The sequence below is a fragment of the Aquarana catesbeiana genome, linkage group LG05 (genome assembly GCF_042186555.1).
Source record: "Aquarana catesbeiana isolate 2022-GZ linkage group LG05, ASM4218655v1, whole genome shotgun sequence".
NCBI classification, from domain to species: domain Eukaryota; kingdom Metazoa; phylum Chordata; class Amphibia; order Anura; family Ranidae; genus Aquarana; species Aquarana catesbeiana.
The window spans coordinates 376,640,917-376,663,181 of record NC_133328.1 but is presented as its reverse complement, the minus strand read 5'-3'; the positions used below and the strand labels follow the sequence as shown (position 1 = coordinate 376,663,181).

At 41.8% G+C, this 22,265-nt stretch overlaps 1 protein-coding gene across 2 annotated transcripts in view; it reads left to right on the top strand.

The window, feature by feature from the left end:
* The first annotated feature begins 2,497 nt into the window (after positions 1-2,497).
* Positions 2,498-22,265, top strand: part of RPP40 (ribonuclease P/MRP subunit p40) — a 53,557-nt gene continuing 33,789 nt past the window's right edge. Inside the window, exon 1 of one of the 2 annotated variants that reach the window (XM_073630994.1) lies at positions 2,498-2,824. In XM_073630994.1, the coding sequence (XP_073487095.1) occupies positions 2,708-2,824 (117 nt within the window). In that variant the 5' untranslated portion in view covers positions 2,498-2,707. The remainder of the gene's footprint in view (positions 2,825-22,265) is intronic. The other variant, XM_073630993.1, reaches the window with a different exon arrangement.

Here is a 22,265-nt window from a genome sequence, read left to right as displayed (position 1 = left end):
GCTTCCATGTATGAGGCAACTACCATTAGACCTGGAAGATCTAGAGGCTCGATTCACACTGGTGCGATGTGGGAACCTTGCGATCCAGTGCATGTCCCGGCATCGCACTTGAATCGCACAGTGGTTCACACTGAGATCTGCCAATCGCTGGGGGTGTCAATGTAAAGTTTATGAAACCACCAAATCGGTTCGCAGATCGCAGTGCGAACTGTGAAATGGTGCAGGAATTGGATCGCATAGGTGAGAACATTCATGCGTTCTGATTCCAGTGCGGACCAAAAAAAGCGTCCTACATCATTTTGGTGTGAATGCGATGCCATTTCAGCCATACAGTTGTATGGCTGAAATCGCATTGCACAGACATTGCATGTGATCTGCACTGCCATGCGAATCACATGCAATGTCTGGCATTGCACTAGTGTGAACCGGACCTTATACTTACCATAATCCATTGTCTTGTGGCAACTGTCATTTTGGTCTTCTTCGCTCATGCCCTAAAATGTGGGCGTACCCTCAGTGTCATCACATACATGAAGGGGAAGTTGACAATCGAAAATGTTTGGTGAATGGCCATCAATAAGGGAAGCAGCAGGGGGGGGCAGCGGCACAGCACAACCCTTAGAGTACTTTCACACTGGGGAGGGGGTCCGTTAGCAGTAAACCGGCGCTAGTTTTAGCGGCGCTTTAGCATTGTTTTAAAGGCACTTTTCGGCCGCTAGTGGGGCACTTTTAGCGGCCGAAAGAAAGTGCCCGTGTTGCAGCGCTTCGGAAAATGCTTTTCAGGCATTTTGGGAGTGGTGCCCATTCATTTCAATGGGCAGGAGCGGTGTATACACCTCCACAGAGTTCCCCTTTCACATCTGAATCTGCAGAGTTCCCCTTTTACATCTGAACTCGCAGAGTTCCCTTACACTGTAAGGGGGGACTTTGCAGACTCTGATGGAAGGGAGAACTCTGGGGACTCTAACATAAGGGGTGCTCTAGGAACCCTGATTTAAGGGGAAACACTGACAACTCTGATGTACGGAGAGGACTCTGATGTAAAAGAGGCAACCCTACTGCAGCTGCAAGCATCGAAAACATATAAAATATGTCTAAATGCGTGTGTGCAGCCAAACAAAATCCAAATTCCAATCTTCAATGAAAAAAACAACTCCTGTGTTCAAATATCTGATGTTCATCAATAAAGTCGTAAAATGACTCACCAGAAGCTGTGGCTGGTCAGATTATAAACCAACAATAATGCAGTGTTTGTATAATTAGGAAGATCCACTCTCCACTCTGCTGATTTTCACCGTATCCACCATCAGTTTCTCTCCCATATTAAACAGCAGATAGGGGGAAGAAAGAAGAGAAATCTCTATAGCGTAATCTGTTTTTTTTTAAAAGGTTTTATTGTTTAAAACTCAGTTAAAATACACACATTTCTTAAGTGTCAGCCCGACACTAAGGAACAATCGTGTTTTGTTATAATATCTCTCTCTGCTTCTGGCTGTAATCCAAAGCTACGAGCCTTATCTTTACAAGAGCTTGATGGTGACAGCGTCCTTAGCCTCGTTCTACTAGTTTCGCTATGTAACGTCCTCACAGAGCTGCAGGATTGGGGTCTTATAGACCCCCCATCCCTCCATAAAGAGTACCCGTCACTGCCTATTACTGTCACAAGGGATGTTTACATTCCTTGTGACAGCAATAAAAGTGATTAAAAAAAAATAAAATAAAAAAATAAAGGGACAGTGTAAAAAAAGAAATAAAAAGAAATAAAAATGTAAAGCACCCCATTCCTCTGTGCTCGTGTGCAGAAGCGAACACATATGTAAGTTGCGCCAGCAAATGTAAACAGTGTTCAAACCACACATGTGAGACATCACCACGGTCGTTAGAGTAAGAGCAATAATTCTAGCACAAAACCTCCTCTATAGCTCTAAACTGGCAACCTGTAGAAATGTTCAAAGTGTTGCCTATGGAGATTTTTAAGTACTGTAGTTTGTCGCCATTCCACGAGCGTGCGCAATTTTAAAGCATGACATGTTAGGTATCTATTTACTCTGCGTAACATCATCTTTTACATTATACTAAAATATTGGGCTATGAAAGTGTATTTCTTCCAAGAAAATTGCATTTGAAAGACCGCTGCGAAAACACAGTGTGACATAAAATATTGCAGCGATCACTTTTTTTTTCTCTAGGGTCTCTACTAAAAAAATAAATGAATATATATAAAATTGGGGGGTTCTAAGTAATTTTCTAGCAAAAATACTGATTTGAACATGTAAGCAACAAGTGTTAGTAAAAGGCTTAGGCATGAAGGGGCTAAGCATGTTTTGCTTTAAAATGTGTTAGGCTGGCCATAGACGGTGTCAATTTCTTTCCTGCAACCACAGGTTCAGTTTTATATGTTTATATGTTAAAAAAAAAAAACGGACAGGTGTTCTAATCTATCCACTCTTTCCAAAATGTTAAAAAAAACAAAATTGCCTTTAGTTTAGTGATCATAACATTATGGCTGATCGGCGCCCAATGCTGGTTCTAGGAATAGTGCAGTTTGCTCTCTTCCCAGCAGATGGCAGCGTCGTTCAGTGTCGCCCCAGGCACAGAAGGCCGTACAGGGAGACAGGCAGGAAATGCTGGGGAGATCCTCCTCTTCCTCGTCTCTTAGTTCGGGTCTGGTCAGTGAGCGGCGTTGTCACCCTTAGAGGGGTTCGGGATGCTGCCTGCGTTACAGACGTGTCCCCGGCATCTGCTGGTGTGTGAGAAGTCCAGTTTCCTGGCGGAGAAGTCCCGGCATGCTTCCCACGTGGAGACACACTACTATAACTATGCTGTGAGTAGCCCATGTGTGTGTGTATATATATATATATATATCAATCACAGTTGCATATATACACATATATTTAGCATGTATGAGGCACCATGTCCCTGTACCCTGCCAATATATATATATACATATATATATATATATATATATATATATATATAGCAGGGTACAGGGACATGGTGCTTCACTTGTGTTCTCTATTAGACTTTAGCATTCTATAACATTGATTTCAATGAGGCAAGCTGATGTAGCAGAAAGTTCATTCCTGATAGATTTCCCAGCAATCTAGAGCCCTATAGAAAACAAGAGGACCTTTTGTTATTTTATTGTTGTGATCTAAAATCAATGTAAAATACAACATAATAAAGTACATAGTTTAATACCAGAACCACTTCCCTTGCAACCAATCTTTGCTCTCTTCCAGAGCTAGGTTCTTCCTCATCCATTGCTCCCGGGTGTGTCCGATGTCTGGTCCTGCACAGTGGTTCCTCCCTGCTAGAGGGCCCCTGCGGCTATGAGGTGATGGGCAGTGCACAGTTGGAAGATCTAGGCATGTGACACATCCAGGAGTGTTGAATGCCAAAGATTTACTAATGCTTTTAGCTCTGAGTGAAGATCAGCTGCAAGAAATGGGGTATTGGTAACTATTATAAATGTGCATTACCTTTAAAACTAAACACATAATAATTACACAGGTTCTGTGGCTGATTAAGGTGGTAATTAAACTCGGTGCCTTATCTGCATTTAATTAGCCTCAGAACCTGCGTAATTCATGTTTTTGAGGGATGAGGTGGCAACCCTAGCTTTACTTTCTGCATTTATTTACAGTTTTTAGTGCGCAACAGGGCCTCTTTAACCACTTCAGCCCCGGAAGATTTGGCTGCTCAATGACCAGGCCATTTTGTGCGATACGGCACTGCGTTGCTTTAACTGACAATTGCGCAGTCCCCAAACAAAATTAACATCCTGTGTTTTTTTTTTTTTCCCACAAATACAGCTTTCTTTTGGTGGTTTTTGATCATCTCTGCAGTTTTTATTTTTTGCGCTGTTAACAAAACAAAAAAAAAAAAAAAAAAGCAAACATTTTGAAAAAAACACAATATTGTGTACCTTTTGCTATAATAAAAATCCCCAATTTTTTAAAAACTATTTTTTTTTCTCAGTTTAGGCCGATATATATTCTTCTACATATTTTTGGTAATAAAATAACGCAGTAAGCGTATATATTGATTGGTTTGCGCAAAAGTTATAGAGTCTACAAAATAAGAGATTTATGGCATTTTTATTATTATTTTTTTTTTTCACTAGTAATTGCGGCGATCTGCGATTTTTATCGAGACTGCGCCATTATGGCAGATGCTTTTGACACATTTTTGGGACAATTATACAGCGATTAGTGATATAAAAATGCACTGATTACTGTATAAATGTCACTGGCAGGTAAGGGTTTAACTCTAGGGGGCGATCAAGGGGTTAACTGTGTTTCCTAGTGTGTGTTATAACTGTAGGGGGAGGGGACTGACTATAGAAGAGGACAGATCGTGGTTCCTAGCTATTAAGAACTCACGATCTGCATCACAGAACAGGGATTTGTGTGTTTACACACACACGTCCCTGTTCTGCCTGCCTGGTCACGAGCATCGGCACCCCCGCAGTGCAGTGCAGGCGCGTGCCTGCTATCCCACTTAAAGGAGCTGATGTACAGCTATGGCGGTTCGTGCCGACCTGCCGCAGTATAATGACTGAGGCTGGTCGGCAAGTGGTTAACCACTTCAATACCAGGCACACTTAGACACCTTCCTGCCCAGGCCAATTTTCAGCGCTGTTGCAATTTGAATGACAATTGCATGGTCATGCTACACTGTACCCAAACACATTTTTTATCATTTTGTTCCCACAAATAAAGCTTTCTTTTGGTGGTATTTGATCACCTCTGCGGTTTTTATTTTTTGCACAACAAATAAAAAAAGACAGAAAATTTTGAAAAAAAAACACAAGTTTTTCTTTGTTTCTGTTAAAATTTTTTGTAAATAAGTACGTTTTCTTCTTCAATGGCGGGCACTGATACGGCGGCACTGATGATGGGCACTCGTAGGTGGCGTTGATGGGTACTTATGGGTGGTACTGATGGGTACTTATGGGTGGCACTGACAGGTGGCACTGATGACACTAATTGGTGGCACTGATAAAACTGGTGGCATTGCTGGGCAGAACTGAAACATAATGGTGCCAATCAGTGCCCATTTGTGGGCACTGATTGGCACAGATTTGGCACATTGGGCACATGTGGATGGCCATGGGGTACATACCTGGCCATCCACATGTTGCCCCCTTCCCTGGTGGTCCTAGTAGCGATCCCTGGTGGTCCAGTGTGGTAATCTGAGGGGGGGCTGCGCTGATTGTTTATCAATCCTCCGCCGATCGGCTCTCCTCTACTTGTGTCTGTCAGACGCGAGTGAGGAAAAGCCGATCAGCGGCTCTTCCTATTGACATCATGACCAGCCGTGATTGGACACCGCTGATCACGTGGTAAAGAGCCTCCGCCGGAGGCTTTTTACCAAGATCGGTGGAGTGGTGTGTCAGGCTGACACACCGCTCCACCGATCGCCACGATGCACGGGCGCGCGGCGTCATGTTATCCTGCTGGACATCATATGACGCCCAGTTAGGATAATGGAACCACCGCCCGGCCGTCATCTGCTATGGGCCGGGCGGGAAGTGGTTAAAGGATAAGTTAACCTTTAAAAAAGGAAATAAATGCGCATTTCTTTGCAGGTAAAAAATGTGCATTTGCTATTTTTTTTTCTTTTCTTAGGAGCCTGTAAAGCATTGCACCAGTGATCAGGAGATCGAAGATGCAATGCCAGACTTCTTTAGACTGTCAGTGTAGCTGTCTGTACCTCCAATACGGCAGGCAGTTACTTCAGTCCAGGAAGTTTCAATGAACTACAAGGATGCTCACCAGTGCCCTTATAGTTCTTTGAGAACTACAAGCCGTCAGCCGCAAAGGCTGCTGGTACATGTAGCCTATTCATTCAACTCAGCAGAGCTGTGCTCTTTTTAAATTGTGACAGCAGGTGCAGGGATAAGATTCCTGGCCCGCTGTCACGGGGGGGGTGGGGGGTTAATCTTGCCCTTTAGGGCTTGTTCATATGGGCAGGAGACTCTGCCACCCCTCTGATAAGTGATTTGCAGTGGATTGCTTTTTCAGAGGTGGTTTAGAGACAGTTTATAGGCATTCAGGAGGCGATATTGCTGTGGTTTTTTTTGGGGGGGGGGGGGGGGGGATTTTACAATGAACTACTGCACACAATCACGGCATGCAAAGCGAAGCATGGTGGCCACAGCATTGTAAAAAACAGACCCAAGCGGCCGTTATGTCCACTTGTAGGGAGGGAGTAAAAACATGGATCAATTACCTGTGTGAACTTGGCCAATGTGTCATTTTAGACTTAACCACTTCAAGCCCAGGCCTATTCTGGCCCTTCGCTCCTACATGTAAAAATCATATTTTTTTTTTTTTCTAGAAAATTACTCATAACCCCCCAAACATTATATATATATATAATTTTTTTTTTTTTTTTTTTTTTTTTTTTTTAGCATAAACCCTAGAGAATAAAATGGCAGTTATTGCAACTTTTTATGTCAGTCTTTGCGCAGCGATTTTTTTTTCAAACGTGTTTTTTCTTTGGGGAAAAATAAACAGTTTCATGAATAAAAAAAAAAAAAAAAAAAAAAAACAGTAAAGTTAGCCCAGCATAATGTGAAAGATGTTGCGCTGAGTAAATAGATACCTAACATGTCACGCTTTAAAATTGCGCACGTTCATGGAATGGCGCCAAACTTTGGTACTTAAACTCCATAGGCGGCGCTTTAATTTTTTTTTTTTTTTTTACAGGTTACCTGTTTAGAGTTATAGAGGAGATCTCTACAGCCGCTTGAATGGTCGGGCATTGATAAAATCTTTCCCATACATGTGTGGGAGTCACATCTCCATGGCACAGTGAAGGGGGAGAAGCTAATGAACCACTGTAGAAACACCAAGACACCTGCCAACATCTCAAATGCAATTAAGAAATAAATTGCCCCAGCGTTTAATTAATAGGCAGGTTAGGGGAGTATGAAAAAGTAATACAAGGTATAAAAAATTACGTTTATTCGTCACATAATATAAAAGTATTTCCCAAGAGGGGACAATAACATACATAAGAGCATAGCATGATTATATACAATCTCCATGGCACAGGTCAGGGGCTGCATATGCGTGGCTCGGTGTACATGACAGCTGATAGGCAGGAGGAAGCTTTTATAACAGAAGAAAACGACAGAGTCTCTTCTATCATAAATGTCCTGCCTGTCATCAAGTTTTTAAAACGTGGCTTTACTACCACTTTGATGGCGAGATGGGGTGTAGGAGTGAAATGAGCAGAACTTTTGATTTTATGTGAAGTTTCACTTCAAGCCATGTTTTGTTTAGGATTATTTTAGGTAAAAGATTGGATTGTTCCTAAGGTTATTGATGGCTTTGTGCCTCTCTAGTAGGGAGCTTTTCCAAAATGTCTTTCAGGATAGCTCCTCCTCCCACAGGAAACACCTCATCAATTAAGCCTTTAATAGGAGGCCTCCACTTTGCTTGCATCCAGCTGGAGAAACACCTCTGGTGGGAGCCATGATCTCTCAGGGCTTTCCTGGGAGACACAGGTTCTCACCTGTTGAGGCTCTTTTGCTGGGAGAGTGATCCTCCCACTTACCTCCTGTTGGACGGTCCCGTGGGCTCCCTCTCCCGTGCTCGGGGAGAGCCTGTACGCCTGGGAGTGCTGCTTCTCTTTTTCTCCAGACAGGCGGTTGTTCTCTGTTTCCCGTTGGATGCTTGCATCGCGAGATAAGCGGTGGGAAGGAGCGGCCGCCATTGTTCTGGTGGCCGAGGAGTGCCTCAGCCACGTCCTGCATAGGAAGAGGCAGCACTTCCGGGTTGGCGCACGGCGTCATTTCCAGCTGCAAAGCGCAGGGGGAGAGGGCAGGGTCACCTGGTGCCTTTAAGTTCCGGTTCCAGGTCAGCGCAGCAGTGTTCTTGAATCTGGAACCGGCGTTTTCTCTTCACCACGCGTCCGCAGACAGCTATGAATATCTATGCAGCGGATAAGAGGGCAAGCCAAGGCACCAGCAAGGCTAAGGTAAGGGACTATGTCTTCTGTTACTCTGGGCCGTTTTCTCCTGTGGGGGTTACTCACCCTTCCCCCCCCACCTCCCTGGGAATGTTTGTTGCAGTGGCTAGTGTTAGCATATCTGCCTAGCAACAGGGGACCGTAGGTGGTGGTGGTGGTGACTTGCTGGGCACACGGAAGTAAGATGTCTTTCCTAGTGCACCTGGGTGTCTTATCTGTGCTGTGTAGCAGCCTTTTAAGCGTGGTTCCTTGTCTCTTTTCTGTTTGTCCAGGCCAAAAGTTCTGCCCAACCAGTCAAGAGAAGGTGCCCTGTCTGCAAAGAGAAATTAGGCGAAGGTTGGGCCAAAACGCTTTGTGCAGATTGCATTGCAAATCTAGTCAGGGAGGAGTCTCCATCCATTTGTGGCGATTTAGTTACAATACATTGCAGACGCTTCAGCAGAATCGATTCGCATGTCAGCCAGGTCAGCAGCTTTAACAAACTCTGCTAGGAGGGCTTTGTGGCTGAAAACTTGGCCAGGGGATGCTGCATCTAAAAACAGATTGTGTAGCATTCCCTTTGCAGGATATTTGCTTTTCGGTTCGGAGCTAGAGTCCATTCTTGACCGTACGGCTGATAAAAAGAAGTCATTTCTGGTCAAGAAGAAACAGATACAGACCCGTAAGCTTTTTTTTTCGGCCTCAAAAAGGACAGCAGGAAGGAAAAACACAGAGAAAGCCATTGTCTTCCCAGAAGCCCAAAGGTAGGAGTGGAGTGCTCTACAATCCTCCTACGACCTCCGGAAAACTGCAATGACTCCCCCCTCAAGGTCGGAGCAAGACTCCAGGAGTTTCTTCCTCAGTGGAGAGCCATTACTTCAAACCAGTTTATTGTGAATATGCTCTCCCAGGGATACGTGATAGAATTCACGGAAGAACCTCCGAAAAGACTCTTGGTGACAAACATCCTGAGGGATCCGGTCAAGGCTTTCGCCATGAAGTCCTTAATTCAGGAACTGAAATCCCAGAGAGTCATTGGGGAATTCTTCCACGGTTTCTACTCGCATGTATTTCTTGTTCAGAAACCTTCAGGAAAGTTTCGCCTTATCCTAAATCTCAAAATGCTGGACAAATCAGTAGAGTACAGAAGATTTCGGATGGATTCCATTTTCTCAGTAAGAAACCTCCTGAATCAAGAGCTCTACATGGTATCAATAGATTTACAAGATGCCTACCTCCACATTCCTATTGCCGCCAGGTCCCAGAAATATCTGAGGTTAGCACTGAAAGAAGGGAAGAAGGTGGTACATCTGCAATTCAGAACACTCCCATTCGGTCTGTCATCATCCCCAAGGGTGTCCACGAAAATAATGGCCGAAGCATTGGCGCCTCTGCACCTAGAAGAAATCTCAGTGATTCCTTATCTGGACGAGCTGCTGTTTTTTGCTCAAACCAGAGAAGGTCTTCAGGAAAACTTGGTCAGAGCCCGTGCTCACCTAGAATCCATAGGGTGGATCTTAAACCTCCAAAAGTCAAATCTGATTCCCTCACAGGATGTGTTATTCCTGGGTTTCCGTATCAACTCTTTGGAGCAAAAAATTTTTCTTCCAGAAGAAAAACAGAAAAAGTTGGTAAAAGTGGTATCACTGTTACAGTCCAGTCAGCTTCTGTCCATCAGGAAGATCATGTCAGCGTTGGAAAGCCTGACCTCTCCGATGCCAGCTCCTGGGGTTGGGGAGCTCACATGAGCGGTTGGTGGGCTCAGGGCTTGTGGTCCACAAGAGAAGCACTGAGATCCTCAAACTGGAGGGAACTAAAGGCGATAGAAATGGCCTTATTGACCTTTGCAGAAGAAGTCCAGAGACAGCATACTCAGATCCTGTCAGACAACGCCACGGCGGTGGCCTACATAGACAGGGGGGAACCAGAAGCAGAGTTCTGCAGGACCTAGTAAGAGGCATTCTAAGTTGGGCAGAGCTCCATACTATATCCTTGTCCGCGGTCCATTTAAAGGGGACTCTAAACAGGGTAGCGGACTTCCTCAGCAGGAATCAGGTATTGGAAGCAGAGTGGCAGTTGAATCTAGATGTCTTCCGTTTGATTGTGAAGAAATGGGGGTGGCCAAGAGTGGATCTCTTTGCAACTCAGGAAAATTCACAAGTGTCCCGCGTCTTCTCCCTGAACAGGAAGGAGTCATTACTGAGAGTAGATGGTCTGGCGCACAGTTGGAAATTGAATTGGCACCTTCCATAAGACAAGACCTGCTGTTACAAGGTCCCCTGCTTCACCAGGAAGTAGCAAAGCTAAAACTCACGGCTTGACTTGACTGAGGAGCAGCTCTTGAGGAGAAAAGGTTTCTCGGATAGATTGGTTGCTACCCTCCTAGCAGAAAAAAGGTTACCAGAACAATATATTCCAAAGTCTGGAAAGTCTTCAACTCCTGGTGCACAGGATCCAGCAGATCATTAAAAATTGATTTCCTCTATTCAGGAATTCCTGCAAGATGGAGCGGACAAGGGCCTAGCGGTCAGCACCCTCAAGGTTCAAGTTGCAGCACTGGGGGTATTTTTGGAAAAATCTATTTCATCAGAACCCTTAGTGATTAGATTCTTCAAGGCTCTCACCCGGTCTAGACTAATGGTGATCAAAAGTTGTCCAGTATGGGACTTATCAGTTCTACAGGCCCTGACCAGGGAACCTTTCGAACCCATTAATTTAGCCTCCCTGAGATTAGTTACTTTGAAAACAGTTTTTTTAGTGGCTAGTACAACAGCTCGAAGAGTCAGTGAGCTGCAAGCCTTATCAATCAGGGAGCCATTTTTTTTTCCATTTTTTCAGACCGAATTGTTCTGAAGACGGATCCTAATTTTTTACCGAAGGTCGCTTCGGTCCAGAATCAAACGCAGGAGATAATACTTCCTACGTTTTGTTCTACTCCATCGGGTAAAAAGGAAGAAGAATTTCATATGCTGGATGTTAAAAGAGCAGTCTTGAGTTACTTGGAAGCCACTAAAGACTTAAGACGTTCAGACTCACTAATCATTTTATTTGCTGGTGTTAAAAAAGGAAGACATGGCTATCTCAGAAACCTATTTCCTTACAGACCAAGAGAGTCCAGTGAGTATCCGGGCTCATTCTACAAGAGCTTCGGCAGTGAGTTGGGCAGAAAAAGCTGGTGCCACCCTCGAACAAATCTGTAAGGCAGCTACTTATACAAGTCTGATGACCTTTTTCCTGTCGTCATAGGTTAGACCTCATGATGGCTGGGGACCAGGCTTTCAGAAGGAAAGTCTTACAGACTGTTGTCCCACCCTGAATGGAGTAAGTCTCGATAATCCTCTCAGGTGCTGTCCTGAAAGACGTTTTGGAAAAATGCAAGTTAGACTTACTGGTAACTTGTTTTCCAATAGGCTTTCAGGACAGCAGTAACCCGCCCTTTTTATTATGTTGCTGTAATACTATGATATAACTGTCGCTTATGTGTTGCAGCTGGGGCTGGAGGTTCTCTACAAACAACTGATGGAAGCAACGTGGAGGCCTCCTATTAAAGACTTAATTGATGAGGTGTTTCCTGTGGGAGGAGGAGCCATGATCTCTCGGGTGCTGTCCTGAAAGCCTATTGGAAAACAAGTTACCGGTAAGTCTTTCATTTTTTTTTCCCCCGTATACTATGTGGGTCACTGGGGTAGAAAGTGAGGAAAAATCTCCAACAGAGAAACCAACAGCAATAACACATTACAATGGGAAATGGTTATAATTGGAGATGAGTTTGGGCATCCTTTGAACTCCTCTCTAACCTGAATTCTGAATACTCACTTTCTTTGTACTCCAGTAAACTGCGGGCCAGGTTGTTTCTTTCCCTGCAGCTCATGCGCCCAAGCTTATTTTTGGTAATTTACAATTTGAATGCCTGTTTTTGGAGTTTTCTCCTTACTTTCTATACAGGAGACCGTTCTCACCAAGACCTGAAGTTAAGGGTGATATAGAGCATTTTAAAATCCTGCCAGAGATTATACACATTCTCAACACTATCCTCAGCAGAGAGCAGACTTCAGACTGCTCTCTGCTGAAACTGGTCACAAGAGTGCAAAACGAATTGCACTCCAGGGATCCGTAGGAGAAGCCCGGCTGAATGAGCTCAGGCTGGACTTCTCCTTTTAATCCTACTGACCATCTTCACTTTGTACTGGATATACCCCTAAATACAGATCTCAGGTCAGGGAGCGATATCGAATGAGTGCTATGACCTACTGGCCCAGCATGTTCAAAGGGACACTGTTAGGATTAAGCTAATATTGTTATCCTTTAATCTTGAGATACATAGACAGTATCTCCTTAGGGCAGCTAGCTAGCAGCAGCCCATCTGAATGCCTGCAGTGGTATCCTGCTTTCCTTAGGTGGAGGGTGTGGGACCAATCTGATGGCTGCAGTGCATGTGTTGGAACCAATATGAGGCCTGAAGTTCCTGTATTTGTGCTGATGTGAGGTCCGGAGTGCATGCGTTGGGTCTGATCTGAGGTCTTGACATTTCATGCATTGGGGCTGATCTGAGGTGCATGCATTGAGACTGAACACGTTTTGCATGTATATCAGTTAAATCAATTTTTGCACATAGTTGTATAGCTAATCGCAAGGTAGACTCCTAAATTATTGCATATTAATTGAGTGCATCTTGCCATTAGCAGTAAAACAAACTGCAAGCAAACCTAGGCCAGCGACAGATGGTTCGAATGCTGAACTAGCCAAGATTCTAATCGTGTATGGGCAGGCTGAATGTACCAAGCTGGTCAATCAATGTGGGTACAACCATCCTGAGGGATTAAGTTGCTGCTATAGCCATTAGCAATTATCATTGTCTTGTCCTGGCAGGGACGGCTTGCCCTGCCCGCAGTCCGTGGTTGCAGAAAAGAAATTTGCTATGTCTATGGCCTGCCTACGACGAACTATTGTTTATTGGGATTCTGGTTACTAATGCTTTTTGAACAAAAGGTTGTTGACCCTACCTTAGGGATTCATTTTTTTGCTATATTGCTGTGTGTCTCAGCCTTTTTTTTTTTTTCAGTCACAGCACCTTCTAAGATTCTGCACAATCTTGAGACACCCCATTTTAAAATGTAAAATACGAACCAAATTGTTTTAAACATTGCAGCAACATCCACACATGTAGGACACCCGACGTTAGAGGTGGTTTATTCTTCCAAAGCAAATACACTTTTGCACACTGGTATTGACTAGTATTCCAATGTTTCTCTTCTCTCTGTTTTTTTCTCTCTCCCTCTCTCACTTATCTAATGTGACCCCAGTGCTGATGGAGAGGGGCAGGGGATGGGCAAACAAGGATCCTGTGCAGGTACCTGATGTCCTCCTTGTCAACCGATGATTCAAAACTTTGTTAGGATGCCAGTGGCTGGACGGTTGCACAATGAAATCCTGTGGCTTTGTGTATCTAAAAGGCTTCATCCACTTTTTGGCTTGTATGCAATTTTTAGGCATTTTGCCAAGGCACCCCTGAAGAAACCTGAAGGCACCCTGGTTGAAAAAGGCTGTTACGGGGGGAGATGGGCGGAGACTAGCGGAGCAGACATGCATTGTTAGAGCTCCGCACCGCTGAGGAGAGAAGAGAAGGACAAAGCGGAGCCTGCAGGCTCAAAAGGTATCCATTTGAACCTTTTTGCCCCAGGGAACAAACTGTGAAAGTTTGGGCAGGAAGTATGGTACTGGGAGGAAACCGTGGCAGAAATAAAAATCACCTCACAAAGAGCTCACAGGCACTCACTGCAACTAAAGCAGCTCCAGTCACCTCACAAGATACAGCATCAGGGCGCTCTCACAGACAGAAAATGTCACAGCAAGACTCTCCATTTGAGTCAGATACAGAACAAATCCTCTCACAAACTTCTCCACAAGCCTCCTCAGCATCCCCAGTAATATTATTACAATTTGAAAAGATGCTTCATAAGGCTTTAAAACAAACCTCAGACCAAATAACAAAAAGCCTAACCAAAGAAATAAGAGAGCTGGGAAACCGCACCGCAGCCTTAGAAATAAAAATGGATGAAATTGAAATTACAACCCAAGTAAATATAACAGAATTGGAACAATTAAAAGAAGAGAATTTAATACTTCAAACTAAGCTCGAAGATTACGAAAATAGAGCCAGACGTTCAAACTTGCGCATAAGGGGAATACCTGAAACTGTGACAGACCTGCAATCTACTATTATTGCTCTATTACAAGAACTAAAGCCAGATATCCCTATTGAACGTTTAGAACTGGACAGAGTACACAGAGCCCTCACAGCCAAAAAGAAAGATGGACCCCCACGTGATATAATCACAAAATGTCATTATTACAGAACGAAAGAACAAATACTAATTGCTGCAAGAGAAAAAAAGGAACTTAATTTTCAAGGACACAATTATCAAATTTTTGCTGACCTATCCCAACTTACTATTACTAAAAGACGATCCATGAAACCCCAACTAATGGAACTGCAACGCCACAACATTATGTATCAGTGGGGCTTCCCCTTTTCAGTCAGATTTAACTACCAAGGTACAATTTACAGAAGCAGATCAGCAGATGAACTACAACAAACCCTTTTAAAATTAAATCTGACAGAACCCACAAGCAGCAACTCTCCCACACGCAGAAGAATGGCATCTTCACCTTCAGGCAGCACTCAGAAAATTTCAGAACAAAATGGGAATCGTCATTCTCACAAGAGGCCGTTATGCCACATCATCCATGGACCAAGAAGATTCAATGGACTGACATCCTAATTCCTGATATCTCTTCATTTATTATACTAAGAGATGGTTCTCTATAAAAAACCTGTATTTATAACTGAATGTAACTGCATTCTGATAGTCACACACTGTGTGGGATCATGTTACATTCCAGTTATATTTCTTATTACTTCTGATTTATATAGCCTTAGAATATATAAGTGAAATAAGGAAATTCTTGTTCAGTTATATATTATCAGGTAATAACAATAGATTTATTACTTTTTAGGACAAATATGTTCAATAATCCAGAAGTAATGGAAGCTTTTTCTTTCTTTTCTTAAAACAAATATATTATTACCTAACTAGTTCCTAGAATTATGTTTTTGTTCTAATCTGAAGCAATACAACCTCAATTTTATGAGTTAACATATCTAAACAGTTGCATATGAATAAAATATGTAATTGTTTACTCTAAAAGGGTTAAAATCCCAAAATAATTCAAACTATCTTCATCAATACCAAAGTTATTAACAGTACCTTTCTAACTGAATTATTTAGCCTAGGGCAAGACTAACCATATACAACCACCCTGGAATAAATAATTTCAACAAAAACTATATTCTGCACTCCAATTAATTAAACATCATTTTGATGTCTTTTGACATAGCACTTCTCTCCTGTAAGCGGAAGATCCGTGTACCCCCATTAGCCCTCCTCATTCTCCCAACCATATTATGTGGGAGTGTGACGAAGGCACTTATTCCCCTGAGAGAGATATTTATTCTCTTTCACGGGTAAATTGTGATTACTTGCAAAAAATAATTTATACAATGTATCATCTAATCTCATATGTTTTTTGTTTACTCTTTACTCCAGAATTCACTGGTTTCTTTTCTATCTATTCATCTCTTCAGTCCACACAGGTTGATCTGCGCAGTCAGCTCTGCATAACAAAAAGTAAGTCAAAACTATTTGATCTGTTGCCATGGCACCACTGAATATACTTTCCCTGAATGTTCAGGGAATAAATGTCCCTCAAAAAGGACCAAAGCCTTCCGTACTTTCCATAACAAGAAGGCTCACATAGTATGCCTCCAAGAAACACACTTCACCAAAGATTCTACTCCAAAATATATTTCTCCTTTTTTATCAACAAATTTACACGGCTTCTGCCTGTACCAAGCAAAGGGGAACTCTAATTGCATTTCACCGATCCACACCATTCACCTTATCAGAAATTAAAGACCCAGAAGGTAGATACCTGATACTCATGGGTTATATAATGGATACAGCAATCACGGTGATTTCCTACTATGCTCCTAACAAACAACCTACACCATTCCTCTCACATATATTACAAGTGATTAATACACACAAAATAGGAACAGTGATAATGTGTGGGGATTCGAACCAGGTCCTCCTCCCGTTTCTAGATAAATCACCTTTTACACCATCCAAAATAACCTCTAGATTACCTTTTTCTCAACTTTTTTCCAAATACAATCTGGTAGATTCGTGGAGAGAAAGTAACCCAATGAAAAAGAAATTCACTTATTTCTCGCACCCTCATCAAACCTTCACCAGAATAGATCATATTTTTCTAACAATAGGAATGATACCAGAAATTATAGCATCAGATATAATTCCGATTCCGTGGTCTGACCATAATGCAGTATACACTACTATAGCCTCAGCCATACTAAAAGCGCATGACCCAACGTGGTACTTACGGGACGTAATGCTCAAACACCCACTACATCAGATGGCCATTGAACAAGCTTTAAAGGAATACATATCAATTAATAATACAACAGACATCTCCCCAATAACACTGTGGGAAGCTCATAAGCCTGTCTTGCGTGGTACAATACAAAGACAAATGGCACCATTTAAACGAGAACGCAAAAATCTAGCAAAAAAACTAGAACTCAATTTTAATGCAGCCTACATATCATTTCAAGATAATCCATCTCTCGATATTAAGAGGGCATTTGACACAGTATCCTGGCAATATATGCAATATTCATTACAAAAATGGGGTTTTGGACCCCACTTTTTAACATGGATCAAAGCATTATATAATAAACCCAAAGCCTATATAAAATATGCTGGATACAAATCTGAAGCCTTTAATATCGAAAGAGGTACTCGACAGGGTTGCCCATTATCTCCCTTATTATTTGCCCTTATACTCGAACCCATGGCCCAATACATCAGAACAAACCAAACTATAGCTGGCATTGAAGTAGGAGGTATTGCACACAAATTATGTATATTTGCAGACGATATATTACTTTTTCTATCATCACCACAGGTCTCTGGTCCTAACTTAATACCAGCTCTTGATGGATTTGCACCCCTATCCGGCCTTATGATTAATCCTAAGAAATGCCTAGTGCTTAATATTTCACTCACAAACATGGAATTGATCCCGGCTAGGGCTGCACTCCCATTCACATGGGCAGAAAAATCAATCCCATATCTTGGAATTCATTTAACAGCATCTCATTCTGACTTATTCTCAACCAATTATCCTCCTGTATTAAGACAGATCACAAATCTAATAAAACAATGGTCGCAACTTCCTTTATCCTGGATAGGGAAGATTAATGCAATCAAAATGACTATTCTGCCCAAATTGCTTTATCTATTCAGAGTCCACCCTATTCCAATTCCTTCCTATTTTTTGAGAATAGTACAAAAAAGAGCAACTTCGTTTATATGGGGCTCTTCTAAACCACGTATACCTATACACACACTACATCTTTCCAAAAATAAAGGAGGCCTGGGATACCCTAATTTTACTAACTACTACAGAGCAGCACATTTGGCCAGTCTGTCCAAATACCATGCAAAACAGGAAATCCCATTATGGGTATTTATAGAGGCTTCAGAAAATGACCCTCTATTAATATCAAATTTATTATGGCTTGATCCTAAAGACCGCTTTAAAATTCATAATCCCATAACTAAACACTTCTTATCTCTCTGGGATAAACTAAAAACTAAATATCAGTTACAATCTCCACACAATCCTCTCCTTTCTTTTATCAGAAATCCGGCCTTTTATCCGGCATGGATCTACCCAAATTCTTTTAAAGCTTGGACAACATCAGGCATTCAGACACTAAATGACTTCATAGCATCTAAATCATTCCTTTCATTCCCATCGCTTAGAGAAAAATATGATCTACCAAACTCTGAGATATTTAGATATCTCCAAATCAAAAATTTCTATACACCATTCCTAAAGGGGGAATACACCATTATCCCAATTATCCATTTTTGAATCAATCTGTACAAAAGATCCATTTGCTAAAGGTACAATTTCATCACTTTATAATCAATTATATGGAGTAGCAAATCTTAATAGACCCTCTTACGTTCAGAGGTGGGAGGAGGACCTGGGACGAACTTTAGAAGACACGGACTGGTCTAACATATGGCTCACATCTAAGTCATCCTCACCCAACATCTTAGCACTGGAGACAAATTATAAAGTCCTAACTCGCTGGTACCTTGTACCCGCTAGAGTGGCAAAATATTCACCTAATACCTCAGCTCTTTGTTTTCGAGGATGCCCAGAAATAGGCACATATTTACACATATGGTGGACGTGCCCAGTAATCCAAACCTTCTGGAAGGAAGTCTTCGTGATTGCATCTAAAATATTTAAAAAAATAATAATACAACCAGATCCATATTTAACTTTACTTAATCTAAAACCGGAATGGTTAACACTCTCTCAATTCAAACTTATGATCCAACTAATAACGGCTGCAAAACAAACAGTGGCCAAGGCATGGAAATCTCCTACCTTGGTACTAGCAGAAACAATTCACAGAATGAATAATACAATGTCCCATGCTAAGATGGTAGCCATCGATCAAAATCAAATTCCAAAATTTGAAAAACTTTGGCATCCTTGGATAAAACAACAGTTCCTGTCAAACTTCAATGACTCTGTCTTGTTGCCATGGTAACAGATTAAATGACTTACAGAGACACCCATTCTAAGGCTTCAAAGAGAACTAAAAAGAATAATAAACTGACGAGCGGGACAACCTTGTGGACCATACCTCTACCTTTCAACCCTTTTTCTTCTTTCTCTTTCCTTTTCTCCACCTTACGATTAAAGCTCATTATCAGAATTTATTTAACCTATATACACTCTACTTGTAAACAATATGTATAGTAGGTATAAATCATTTAAATACCTACAAAAGTAACTAAGGAAATGATATATATCTTTAATTTAGGTTTACGTGAACCCAATGTTTAATATTTGAAATTTCATATTTACCTATATAAACCCTACTGTAAAACAATGAGCTTACTTTATAGATCCTTGTAAACTTACTTTATGTATCTTTATAACATTGTATACTCAATAAACTTCTTTTGACAAGGAAAAAGGCTGTTACAGGCATACCCCACTTTGAAGTACACAATGGGACCAGAGCATGTATGTAAAACGAAAATGTACTTAAAGTGAAGCAATACTTTTTTTCACTTCTCAATGCATGTACTGCATTGCAGTAGTAATTTACAGACATAACTGATATAAATAATGCATTGATAACTAAAATAAACACAATATTAAAAGAAAAATTGTAAGTGTACCCCATCTGATTGTTGTCACAAGGCCAGAGTAGCTGAGAGAATTTATTGTAGTAGGAAGGGTGAAGGCATACAGGTATCTTCTGTTTCGCTAGTCAAATCTTCAAAGGCAAGACGCTTTCTTGCTGATGAATTGGGTGTACTACAAGTAGAAATCGGAGTAGGAGCAGGACTTGATGGTGATGTCAGAGCTGGAAATGGACTGTCAGTTGATGTTGATGCCAATGCACCAGTTGAAGGACCATAGTCCGAAACATGTCGGGTTGCTAAAGCTTTTGATGTCTTACTACCACGCGGTTTTATTACCAATTTTGTGATCACTTTTTATTCAAATATTTGTCATATCTTTTGGGATTTTTAATAAAACATCCTTCCATTGGATTCATGCCCTATGTGGAGATTTTCTTTCCTTTCTTATCAATACAACTCATATGGGGTGGAAGCCGCCCCCTCCAGGAGCCTGTTTCCTTTGAAAGTCATCTTCCCATCTCCAGGAGCTTGCTGCCGTTGAATGTGGATCCATACACCATCCTGTAAACTACGGTGGTCCTGGACCGAATCTATCGGTATGGTTTTCCAGCACAGTACCTCAGGGATCGGTGGATCCCCAAAGCTCGCATGACACTCCACCGTACGGTGACTGTGTCCATCCCCTCTGGCAAGAGTATTCACTTCTGCCACCGTTTATGCTGATTCGCGTGCATGAGGTTTCCTTTTGAATAGAAACTACCATCTACACTCGCTTCTTTCCATCCCACTTCAAGAATACTGTTTTGGACATGTCATCAGATTTTCTCAGCACTATGGACATTTTTTAGTTACTTCTGATTGTTTGTCTATTTTGCTCATTTTTGTTTGAACATTATTTGCTTTGAACATCACACTATTATATATAAGATACGAGCACGTCACCTTGTCACCAATCATTTATAGTGTTACATTCATCTGTTTTTGAGATTGCCTGTTTACTTTGCTCACTGTTTAATCTAAGTATCACTTGCATTAATTACCACTTAATTATACACAGGATGAGAGTATGTCATCCTGTCACTGATTACATATAGCGCTGCATTCACCCATTATCTATATATTATCACTGCACGGTGCACCACACTGTTTTGATGCTGGCAGCTATTTTCCACAAGATTTTTTTTACAATAAGCGCAATTATTCTTGAGTTTAGTTGTTAGTTGATGGACTTTTAGAAAAGTAAATGTCTATGGAAGTTTGAAGTGTAGCTCTCTTTTTCTCCCTGTAGATATCTTTGTAACAGGCATAAGCCCCTGAAATGTTAGCATTAACTTTGGAACTTCTTTCAAAATCCCTATCATGCTTTTCAAAAAATAGCCATGGCGCTATCAAGATGACGGAAAGCTTCAAAGAGAATTTTTGTAGTTAAGCCTTCAGGCTGTTCAGTGATCTCAACCCCATCCTGCACATCTTCTTCTCTCTCCTCTTCAAGTTCTAGAAGATCTTCGTTGCTGAGGGGCTCAGTGTGGGAAGCACAAGCAGTTCAGCAACATCTTCTGGCTCCACTTCCAGCTCTAACTACCTTGCCATCTCTACGATATTTTCTGTAACGTTAGCTACATGATCTTAAAAGCCTTCGGAATCATCAACAAACTGGGCATAGTCATTTGTTCCAGGCCCTTTTCATTGTGGTTTCCTTTATGTCATTCCAAGCATCTCTTAGATTTTTAATGCAATCCAAGATGTTGTAGCTTTTCCAGAATTTTGATAGGATTTCTTTACCTGATCCTTCTTCTTTGTCTATTGCTGCAATACACTTACTGAATGCTCTTTTTAAGTAGTTTAACTTGAAGGCGGCAATGACACATTGATCCATTGGCTGCAGTAGTGAGGTGGTATTTGGTGGTAGGAATCGCACTTGAATGTTAGGGTTCAGCTCATCTAGCATTTGAGGATGTCCAGGGGCATTATCACCAACTGCAAAAGGTGGAAAGGGATGTTGTCCTTGCAATAGGCTTTCACCTCTGGAACAAAGCAGGTGTCAAACCAATCTTTAAAAAGGGCTGCAGTTACCCATGCTTTTTTGTTAGCTCTCCAATGCACTGGAAGTCTAGTTTTAACGTAGTTATTCAAAGCTCTTGGATTTTGCCATCTGTAAATTAGCAAAGGCTTTAGCTTTAGGGTACCAGAAGCATTGCCACCTAACAGAAGGGTTATTCTATCTTTAGCTGCCTTGTAGTCTGGCATTGGTTTTTCCTGTCTTGCGATGAAGGTTCTTGCAGGCATCTTCTTCCAGAATAGCCCAGTCTCATCCACATTAAAAATCTGATCCATGGAGTAGCCTCCATCTTGAATAATTTTGGCAAGATCGCTTGGATAGCTTGCTGCAGCCTCAGTATCTGCAGCAGCTGCCTCTCCTTGTAATTTAATGTTATGTAGGTTCTTTTAAATCAGAAAAGGTTTTATTGAACATTCGTATAATTTCCAGCAATAACCAATGCTCAGGTTACAAATACAGGTACAATTTTTTTTTTTGGTTCAATAACACATATACAGTTTTGTTTCAAATGGTCTACCAACCAAGTGCATTACTCCAAACATCTATAGTTCACCTCTCCCTGGTTCCACCACCCCAACCTGCTTCGTTCATAATATACAATCTGTCTTGCATCCCCTCATCCTATTTATAGGGACTGCAGGAGTCTTGACATCACAAGCTCTCTTGGGCTTAAACCTGGTGTGTCTAGCCATTTTGACCATATACGTTCAAACCTACCCGGGCATCCCCTATGTTGGTATATGTATTTTTCCCTAATGAGGGTTTGTCCCATGTGCGATACCCAAGAATTGCTAGTAGGTGGAAAAGTGGATTTTCAACCCATTAGGATGAGTTTCCTGGCCTGGAATAGTGCTCTGGAGAATGCAACCCTGGTCAACTCCTCAGGGATTACATCCTCCAGAACCCCCAATATACAACACAAA